General features: G+C 35.2%; 1 protein-coding gene and 1 long non-coding RNA gene across 3 annotated transcripts; one reads left to right on the plus strand and one right to left on the minus strand.

Moving 5' to 3' along the window:
* The first annotated feature begins 1,359 nt into the window (after nt 1-1,359).
* On the plus strand, nt 1,360-7,648 carry LOC120133971. Of its 2 annotated transcripts, none has more exons than XM_039150455.1 (11): nt 1,360-1,719; nt 2,580-2,704; nt 2,996-3,437; nt 3,556-3,665; nt 3,903-4,680; nt 4,897-5,355; nt 5,576-5,764; nt 5,847-6,074; nt 6,163-6,499; nt 6,648-6,816; nt 7,037-7,648. In XM_039150455.1, exons 1-11 carry the CDS (start codon nt 1,540-1,542, stop codon nt 7,512-7,514), a joined length of 3,495 nt encoding a protein of 1,164 aa, XP_039006386.1. In that variant the 5' UTR covers nt 1,360-1,539; the 3' UTR covers nt 7,515-7,648. The 2 variants fall into 2 exon arrangements, with proteins under 2 accessions (XP_039006386.1, XP_039006385.1); XM_039150454.1 differs by having other exon boundaries at nt 1,364-1,719; nt 6,633-6,816.
* A 674-nt stretch (nt 7,649-8,322) lies between these two features.
* On the minus strand, nt 8,323-10,060 carry LOC120133977. Its single transcript, XR_005517139.1, has 5 exons — nt 9,894-10,060; nt 9,713-9,768; nt 9,262-9,397; nt 8,918-9,178; nt 8,323-8,816 (listed from the first exon to the last, which is right to left on the minus strand). It is a non-coding gene; the product is annotated as an uncharacterized LOC120133977 (long non-coding RNA).
* Between the last annotated feature and the right edge of the window lie 942 nt (nt 10,061-11,002).

Consider the following 11,002-nt stretch of genomic DNA (forward strand, 5'->3'; position numbering starts at 1 on the left):
ATATATAAAAAGTAAAATAATTGTGTGCAAAACAAATCATTATCTATAAAGACTCTAACTTAATTACAAAGTGATCAACTTATACAAATGTTGGACAAATTCTGTAAGTTAATTGTTTTATATGTATTTATACAAATTTTTAAATTTAATCTTATTTAAGAGAAGAGATCGAGACTTTAAGGAAAGAAATGAGAGTGTTCTTAGTAAGTCTAAAACACATAACTTAAAAAAATATCAAAAGAACAAAAATAAACAACTTAATCAATTATTAAACTCGTGTTATGTGACATTACGTGTCACCTCATCTACAAATAGGAAAACAAAGCAAATATCGTAAGTAGTAAACATGCAATTCGTTTTTGAAGATTACGGGTTATTAACAAATTTAGTACGTAATAAGCAACGAAGATATCCGTGACATTAATAGCCAAAACAAGATTGCTTCCGAAATAAACAATAGAATGTTTTTTTTTAAAAAAATTAGTTTTTTAATGACGTGATATTTGGGGATGAAGGAAAAATAAATTCATAAAAACCGAATTTAATCATTGTCTCGTATGCAGATTTTATGATATGATGTATAATTTTTATATATAATGTTAAAATTTATTTTGTCAGATTTAATTGAATAATTATTTTAATTTTCCTTCAAAATACTTTAACTCTTAATATTTTATTTTTGATTGAAACTTTTTTATTTTTAATAAGAAATGTTAATTGATTAATGATCAATATTTTTTACTGAATAGATATCTCAATATATATATATATATATATATATTTGAATAAATAGATCAATGTAAAAATATTAAAGTGACACGTATACACGCAAGTGATGATATAATAAAATGTTATAATAATAATGATCTCATTAGTTAGAGTTGATTTGGTATTGTGTTAAAAAAGTGGTATTGAAAAATAACATGAAAAGTTATTTTTGAAAATTTTAATTTAAATATAGTAAAAATTATATTTTTTGAGAAATTAGATCTATGTATAAACATCGGAAAAATTATAGTTAAGAGATTTTTAATTATCTATTGAGATTTCATATTTAAATATCGTATATATTGAAATATTAATGTTTATTGTCAAAATATTAAAAAATTTAAACAGATATTATCTTATATTGATATTAGTTTTTATTTAAAAAATAGTATAATTAAGAGCCGTTGGAGGTATGATCTGACGTGGCAAGCATCCGAATAATCAGATAAGTAATTGACGACCACAAACAATTCCAACACGCTTTATTTTGACAAATTTTCCCCACAAAGTTGAGAATATAAAATAATAATAATTAAAAACAAAACTCTCTTTAAAAAGCTTTCGAAACAAGAACTTGTTGAACATCAAGAAAAAAGACTGTAATTTCTTCTGCGTTTCTTCTTTATTCTTCTTCTCAGTTATTCATTAATTAGAAATTTGCTTCGATCGAGTGTAAATTTTCTATTAGTTAAAGGAAATCTAGGCTAATCGTGATTGTGGAATTGTACAGATAGGTTTTTATATTTTTCTTTTGTAAATTCGGTGAATACGATGATGATGGAGGCGCCGGAGAGTGGGAGACCGGTGTCTTTGGAGTTTCCGGTGTGCGAGACGCCATCGTCTTCGCGTGTGCCGAAGAGGATTCGGAAGAGGCTTCTTGCCGAGTGTAAGACTCCTCCTACTGTAGAAAAAATCGAAGCCAAGCTTCGACATGCCGATCTTCGTAGACAGGTAACTCGAGTTTCATTTCCTTTTTTATAATTAAGTTTTAGTTTATAATTGATTTGTTAAAAATATTACTTTTCATTGTTGGTGAGAAATTATGGAGGAAACAATAGTGAGGGGAAACTGTTTTGAAGAACTTTTAATTTTATATAATTATTTGACGAGATACTTAGGCGATTAAGATGCTGCTAAACTGAAATAACTGATTTGTTCAGTGGAGATAAGTACTGAATTTTCTTTTCTCCCCTTTTTATATTTATATTTAGACAACTCGACATTGATAGAGTTGAAGAAGGATCCTGAAAATTTCTTTAACCAATTTTTTTTATGACGAAATTCAAATTTTTTACGTACCTCAAGAAGGGATATACTCTGCGACTCCACATAGCTATGTGGTGTTTTAGATTGAGTCGTGATTTAAAAAATAAATAAATTATAATGAATAAATTACCGAAATTTAATTTTGCTACATTTTCCCCTCTATTTCTCATGATTCTATTTTTAATGTTATGGATCATACTTATATGAAATCCAAAAGATTTTAGAATATGAAACTCCTCCGGTCATAAATCTTTGTTCAGAAGTTTGTTTCTTTGTGTTAGGTAGACAAGTGAGGTGGGATTGTTCTTTCTTGATTTATATTTGCACTTTTTGGTACTGCATTTTCACCTGCAAACTTCTCTTTTCTCTTTCAAAGCTTACATTTTCCATGTTTGTTTTTGAATAAATTGTTTAATCACATGTTCATTTACTTGCTAGCCGTATGCAGTTGAGGTTCCATTGTTCTACACTTATTGCAACTGTTCAATTTACATGCACTTCTTTTACTTTTATCCCTTTTTGTTGTGGTTGTTGTTTGATTGTAGCAATTCCATGAAAGCCTGTCAAGGAAGGCAAGATCAAAGCCAAGAAGCCCCTCCAGATCCTCACCAAATGAGGAAGACCTTGGTCAGCGCCTTGAAGCAAGGCTTCAAGCTGCTGAGCAGAAAAGGTAGTGCCAAATCTAGTTTGATACTGCCTTGATGAGTATATGTTGTCACATTCTCATTCTTTGCACTTCTGATAGAATCTTCAGTTGCTTTCAAAACCTAATGTGATTATTTTGTTGTTTTGCATAAGTTTTTTTTGTGTGATTTGTTTGTACTGCTGTTATGTTCTGTATGGATTTTGACAGCGTGGAATTATTTCAGTACGTATTTCCGAGGGATATAACAAATTCTTATTCTTCTTTGGCGTTGAACTTTTTTATAATTTGAAAGCTCACAGGCTGGTGAATCAACAGGTTGAGCATTTTGGCAAAGGCTCAGATGCGCCTGGCAAAGTTAGATGAACTACGGCAAGCTGCAAAAACTGGGGTAGAAATGCGTTTTGAGAAGGAACGTGAGAAGCTTGGATCAAAAGTTCAGTCACGTGTTCAGCAGGCAGAGGCTAATAGAATGCTTATCTTTAAGGCTTATAGCCAGCGAACAGCAACTCTAAAAGAGAGATTGTCACAATCATTGTTACGAAGGATGACCAGAGAAAGTAAATACAGGGAGCGTGTTCTTGCTGCTGTTCATCAAAAGCGTGCAGCTGCTGAGAAAAATCGGCTGGGACTGCTTGAAGCAGAAAAGAAGAAAGCCCGTGCTAGATTTTTGCAAGTTCGGCGAGTTGCTAAGTTTATCTATCATCAGCGTGAGGTTGAGAGGAGAATGAGAGGCCAGTTAGAAGACAGACTGCAAAGGGTATGCATTTTCTATTAATTTTTACTGTATGATTCTCCCATCTTCAATTGTAATGTGTGTTTTTCCCATTTATATTTTATTGCATATATTATGTCTCTTATTAATTATTTATAAATAGGCAAAGAGACAGAGAGCAGAGTACTTGAGCCAGAGAGGAAAGCCACATAAATCTATTCAAGTGAACTATACCAGGAAGCAAGCTGATCTGCTTTCTAGAAAACTAGCAAGGTATAATACCAACATTTCCTAGTTGATCATTTAATTGTATTTGTTTCATGGACTGCACGTGCTTGGTATGGCTCATTATCTGTTGTTGTGATATTTAAAGTGTCTTTCAAAGAGTATCTTTTGCTAGGGTAGATAACATTTTGTTAAGAATGGTTACAAAATCATCTTTTTCAACAGATTTCAAGTAATGGTTAAAACTATTAATGTCCTAGTATCTAATTCCTTTGTACTGTTCAGGTGCTGGAGGCGGTTTGTTAGGCAGAGAAAAACTACTTTAGACCTGGCAAAAGCCTTTGATTCATTGAAAATTAATGAGAATTCTGTTAAGTCAATGCCTTTTGAACAACTTGCTCTTCTGATTCAATCAGTTAGTAACCTTCAAACTGTGAAAGGTTTGCTTGACCGAATTGAGAGCCGCATTAAGGCCTCTAGGGAAGCTGGTGCCACTGATCATCTATCCAGTTTGGATAACATTGACCATCTTCTTAAAAGAGTTGCTACTCCAAAGAGGAAGACCACTCCCAGGACCTCTAAAAGAGAGGCTAAGAGAGTTGTCTCTGGGAGGGAGGCTGTCAAAAGTCTTACATCATCATCAAGATATCCTGTTAGAGTATTTCTTTGTGCATACATGGTATTGGGCCATCCTGAGTCTGTTTTAAGTGGTCAGGGAGAGCAGGAGATTGCTTTGGCGAAGTCTGCAGAAGCCTTTGTTCGAGAGTTTGAGTTGTTGGTAAAGATTATTTTAGAGGGACCCATACTGAGTTCTGATGAAGAATCCGAGACTGCATTAAGTAAACGTTTGACATTTAGGTCACAGCTCGCGGCATTTGATAAAGCATGGTGCTCCTACCTGAGTTGTTTTGTGGTGTGGAAGGTCAAGGACGCTCAGTCATTGGAAGAGGACTTGGTAAGAGCAGCTTGTCAGCTCGAGCTCTCAATGATTCAAAAGTGCAAGTTGACTCCTGGAGGAAATAACACTGCTCTTACACATGATACGAAGGCTATTCAAAGACAGGTCTTATTATCTCACTGTTGGTCTTTTCTTGATATCAGTGAAATCGATGCAAATTGGCAAATACACTCTGATCAGTTTGACTTCACTTAATGGTTTATCGGACTTTTTAATTATAGATTAATTCCGTTTGGTCCAAAGTTTAAAATGTACTCTAAGCTGTGCCTTTGGTTTACATTATGCTGCAGAGGATCCTCATTCAATTTTTTGATAATGCAGGTTATGGAAGATCAAAAGCTCTTAAGGGAGAAAGTGCAACATTTGTGCGGAGATGCTGGAATTGAACGAATGGAATGTGCAATATCTGAAACACGCACTAAATTTTTTCAAGAAAAGGAAAGCCAGAGCCCAACAGAATCACCAAGTACGCCCTCTCTATCTCCAAGCATAGATGGCTCTCCTAGTTCTTCGACTGCTGGAACAGATGAAAGAAGTGATCTGACTCGGATGCCAAACCTTGTTGTCCGCTCTCTGTTTAAGGAATATGAAATTAGTACGTCTCAGTCCAAAATTTCCTGTTCCTCTGTGCCTAGCAGCTGCCATTCAGATGCTCTGTTAGGTTCTATTGAAAAGCAGTTGGTCAATGAGAATGAATTGATTGTTAATGAATTTCTTCATGAAAAACGTGGCTTTGTTGATAGCTTCAGTATCATCGATGAAAACCAGAACGGCATAAAGGTTTGTGCATGTCTTATTATTATTGTTATATATGATAGAAGAAGCTGACACTTGGAACCATATTTGGAATTTTTGGCACTTTTGCAAGCTGCATAATTGTTATGATGGATTTGATGTGATTTTATGAATATTCACGTATAGGAACTTGCCTTAGAATGGATCATTTTCTTGGCTACCAAGCTCAATTCTTATATTGGAAAATTTTCTTAATGTTTTGCAGGCAAAGATAAGAGAAACAATGGATAAGGCTTTCTGGGATGGGATCATGGAATCCATGAGACAGGATAACCCCAATTATGACCGAGTTATTGACCTTGTGAAGGAAGTCAGGGATGAAATTTGCGAGATGGCTCCTAAGAGTTGGAGAGAAGAAATAATAGATACTATTGATCTAAAAATTCTCTCCCAGGTACTAGCGCCTCTTTATTATTTCCATTTTAGAATTATCATCCATTAAATCCTAATTATTTAACTTTTCCCCCCTTTCAAAGGTGTTGAAGTCGGGAAACTTGGACATCGACTATCTTGGAAGGATTCTAGGGTTTGCATTGAGCACTTTGCAGAAGCTCTCCTCTCCAGCCAATGACGATGAAATGAAGGCTGCTAACCAGAGGTTATTGAAAGAGTTAGCTGATATTTGTGAAGCCAAAGATAAGCCGAATCATTCTCCCTCCTTTGCAATGATCAAAGGTCTACGGTTTGTCCTAGAAAAGATTCAGGTATTCTTTTATGTATCACTTGATAAGGAGCTAAGTTGGGGGAGAAGTTATCCTTTTTACTAATGTGTGATATTCATCATCTTGACAGGATCTTAAGCGGGAGATTAGCAAAGCTCGTATAATGATGATGGAGCCATTGTTAAAGGGACCTGCTGGTTTGGATTACCTTCGGAAAGCTTTTGCAAACTGTTACGGGTCTCCTCCTAATGCTCGGTCATCTTTACCATTGACAATGCAGTGGCTTTCATCTGTATGGCAATGCAAAGATCAAGAGTGGGGAGAACACCAAAATTCTCTGTCAACTTTGAAGGCCCAGGATAGTTCGTCTCGGGACTTTCTTACTCCCATTATGCTTAAAACTGGCGGGAGCTGCAATTCAGCAAATGCAAGCCAAATGACATTTGCCAACCCTTCTAAAGTTACAGGTTTGGATTTGGAACTGTTCAAATCATTTGACACTAAGTTTAGTGTGTAGAGAAACATCAACTATCCTGAACGCTAAAAGGCTAATATGCAATTGTTTTTAACGTACTGGTGATTCTTATGTTCTTTGGTCAGATAATCAACAACCGGAATGCAAGGGAGAGACAGTTGATATAGTGGTGAGGCTTGGTTTGCTGAAGTTAGTAAGTGGAGTTTCCGGTCTAACCCCAGATTCTCTGCCGGAAACCTTCATGCTTAACCTTGCTAGATTGAGGGGTGTTCAGGCTGAGATTCAGAAGATAATTGTAATATCCACAAGGTATTTGGATGATCAATTTCTTATTTGTAATTAGGGTTCGTTTAGTATTTGTTGTTGGAAAGTGTTTTTGAAATGCAGATATAAATCAGCCCTTCTTGGTTTGGTGTCAAAAGTGCTTTGACCTTGATTTGGTTCCCTGGCAAAAGCACTCTGTTTAGCATTATTTTTTTGTTAGAGCGGACAAAGAATCTGATCTAATATTCGATTTATTCACTTGCAGCATTCTTATTTGTCGGCAAATTTTCTTGAGCGAGCAAGTAGTATCCTCTACTGATATGGAAAGCATAATATCAAGTTGCACCAAGCGGCTCTTGGAGCTCTTAGACCACATCGAAGATGTTGGAATCGAAGGGATTGTTGAAGTAATCAGCGGGGTCTCGAAAGTAACAGATGATGAGAAGGTTCGAACGAGGAAAGTTATGATGGACAGGATGCTGGCAAAGAGCTTGCAAGCTGGGGATGCAGTATTTGGAAAGGTTTGGCGTGCTGTTTATTTAGCTTTTAGAGGGGTTGTATTCGGGGGAAGTGTCTATTGTAGAAAGTTGGCGGAAATTGCTCTCCGGCAGGTCGGGGCTGGGACAGGTGCAGGTTTGCTAACTGAGAGGGTGGTGAGAGCAGCGGAGGTGCTGGTGGTTGTAGCCACGGTTTCTGTCAGCGTCCACGGACCATGGTATACAACCTTGATGGGTAACATGTGATTTGTGAAAAGAATAAGATGAGAATAAATAATGCATTACTGTAAATACAAGTGTGTACAAACTAAAATCCCTGCTTTAAACCGTAGTGAGTAGACCCTTGTAGGTGTAGCATATCATGTTCCCATGTTTTAATAGAATGTGTTAAAAAATATATGCTTCGTACATTTTATTTTAGAATTTTTTTATTATATATAAATATGTTTCTAATGATATTATTTTTTTTTCTAATCATTTCCTGCGAACAATGTGGAGAAAAGTGTTGTTTGTTTACTTCAGAATGATTAAGAGCTGAATGATTTAATGGCCTGAATGATTCAGAGACTGTAAATATTAACTCTGGATGTGACATGCTATTTGATAATGACTCTGAATCATTCAGAATGTATTTTAATGCTGAATCATTCAACACTGTTTTGCTGAATCATTCAACACAGTCTTCATTCAGAGGTCAAAAACAAACTCGTTGAATGTTGAACGGTTCAGCATTCAGCGTTGAATGGTTTTATTCAGAGTCAAACAAACAACCCCTTAATTGAGTCGGACTACAGTTTAATATTTAATAAAATAAAATACTATATTAGACCATTTAATTGTACGGATTCATTTGTATTTTGAAAATTTTAAAATTTAGATTTTATATATTTTTATAATCAAATTAGTTATATCAGATTTAGGGTTTAGATTTTTCAAAAAAAAAACAGGCTTATATAATCTAAGCTAAATACCGGCCCCCGAAGGGATAACCCCGTCCAAGCGGAACGAACAATGCCTCTCAAAGCCACTTTTTCCGAAATTTTAGACGAAATGTAGTGTATAAAATTTACATTTCCTTTAGGAAAATTAAAACATTCAGCTACAAATGTGTTAAAATTTACCAGTTTTGTCATGTTATTGACCAAGAAGGTAACGCCCTCACTACACCATTCAAGTTGACCCCTACCTCTGGGCAGTTTCCTTTTGATTCAACATTGTATACATAATCAAGATCATCAAAATCATAGATCCTCATTATCAGTATTGTTATAATAATCTGGGTCTTTTGAAGGATAAGGATCACCATCTTTGTCCCGCCTTTCAACTGTTCTTTTCTTGGATCGTCCGGTGCTTCTGGTGAAGTCATCATCATCGTTGTTGTAATCACTGGCATTTGCATTTGGAGCAGCAGTTGCATCTCTTCTTCTCTTTGCCGAGTCATTACTGTCATTGCTGCTGCCACTGCCGATTTTGTCTGTTTTGTAGTATTCCTTTATGGTAGCTTCAATGGTTTCCAGTAATCTATCTCCATACTTGCTTACCTTATCCCTAAATTTAAATTAAAACATTTTTGTTGATAAATATATATTAGTATATTAGGGTAAAAAGAAAAAGCTATTTCAACTATATAACTGAATATCAAAACTTACTTCCCAATGCCATTGATTTCGAGGAGTTCTTCCTTTGTTCTTGGAACTCTTTTGCTTATGTGCTGCAGGGTAGCGTTTCTAGGCAAAGGAAAAATAATAATAAATCAGCTGAATTTCTAATGACATTTTCACCGAGACAAAAATGGCATGGAACAGAAAGAAAAGTGATGAATGACGGAACAGTATGACCCCTTCACTGGCTTCTTTAACAAGAGCAGTTCGAAGCATCCACAAAGCAGAATACAGTTTTGCAGACAGGTTCTGATGAAAATATAAAATAAGTCTTTCGGGAACCAAAAATAATGTCTGGTAAATAACACAGAAAGGCATTGAAGAAATGGTACCAAGTCGACTATGGAGTGGGATTGGGCTGAAGTGTCACCAATTGGTGAACTAATCTTCCCTGAAGCTGTCAATGAGTCTTTTGCTGGAGTGGCTTCTGGTTTGCTTGCTTTAGTTGCTTTTACAGAGCTAGGGAATCTACATCGTGTTACCATATGTCAGGTTGATTAAAGCATTGTACTGTTCCTAAAATAAACTTGAGCAACAACCGTAAACAAGCCTGATTAAATATTAGAGATGCAGAAAGTTGAAATTGCTTTGTGCATTCTCAGGGATCTAAACTTCCTAGTTACTAGAAATCTAGTAAACATAATGATTTCTTACATTGTTAACACTATTATTAACTGCAAATTCACATTAGTCATATATATCCTTAAATTAGCATACATACTTCATTGTAGTAACTGCTACGAGTTATGATAAAAATAAGAACAGCAAAAGAAAACACTGAACCTTTTCATTATTACCTGCCCACCAAGGAAAAGAGTTTTAGCCTTCGATTCATTCACCTAGAAACAAATCAAGCAGCAATTATGTATGATATTCAGGAAAGAACAGAGAAACATTTTGCTCCATTTTTGAAATAACAGGTTTGGTAAAGTGACCGTTGAGAGAGGCAGGAACCTAGGGATACCTTCAGCACTGATGACACGGATCCATAAATATCGCTCTTCTTAACGTCTTCCAAAAGGAATTCTTTAACAACAAGATGATGTATTATGCGGGAAGCTTCACCCTTGGCTAAATGTTTTCCCGCACCATCCAGGCTCAATGTCTCGTGTCTATGTTTTTTGACCTAGTTTTGGCATTACCCCAAAAAGATTGCAATCAGAGAAGATAATATAATAAGCAACAGCCAAACTTCGTGTTTAGGACTCACAAACTGGCTTAAGGAACCTTTGTAGACTGTTCCATTGATCATGCCATCAGTTTCATTGATGTTAGGATGCACATGCATAATTTCAGACTGTTTCATGCCTGATGACTCTGTTAGGGTAGATCTTCTTCTCCGATCATGTGAAATCTCGTCAACTGAAGTCTTAACTGGACCAGTTGTTCCTGGTCTTAAGTTGGTCCTGAAAGATTTTGGAAGGCTGGAAAGAATCTGATAAGCCTGGGGAATATTTCCACAAAGAGACCCAAGAGATCAAAATTCAAAATAAATGAACATCCAAGCAGTGGATATCTAAGAATACAAAATCTAACACTAGTTAATCCTTCCGATCAAATTTACCTTTTCAACCTGAGTATGCTGGAATTTTTGGGAATCTTGAATCTGGCAGGACGTCAGCCTTAGAGAAATGAGAAAAGTATGTTAGAAGAATCAATAAAAATGATCAATGGAATAAACTAAGATAGTGTACTTGGATGCTTTAAATTATGTATTTCAATGTAATAAAATAAATCATATAATAAAATTACTTTGTGATTAATAGAAACAACATTATATTGTTTTCCCCTTATGTAAAACTGCAATTACCAGAAAGCCTATTGTTCCTCCAATAACCAAATGTCAGGTTTTGCAATTCTTCTTCTTCGAGTATCTCTACAGAGTGGACTTTCACATTACTAAGTAGGAAACACGGCCAATTTTGCTTTATATGATGCTTAATTGTACTAATCCTAAACCAAGAAGTATTTGATATTATTTTATTTATTAAAATAAAATGTAGGATTGACAAAATACATTTTTCATAGGTTTTTATAAAATTAGTTTTTAAATCCATGTTTCACTGCCCGTTT

The sequence above is a fragment of the Hibiscus syriacus genome, unplaced genomic scaffold (genome assembly GCF_006381635.1).
Source record: "Hibiscus syriacus cultivar Baekdansim isolate YM2019G1 unplaced genomic scaffold, ASM638163v2 tig00110597_pilon, whole genome shotgun sequence".
In the NCBI taxonomy this organism is placed as follows: Eukaryota; Viridiplantae; Streptophyta; class Magnoliopsida; order Malvales; family Malvaceae; genus Hibiscus; species Hibiscus syriacus.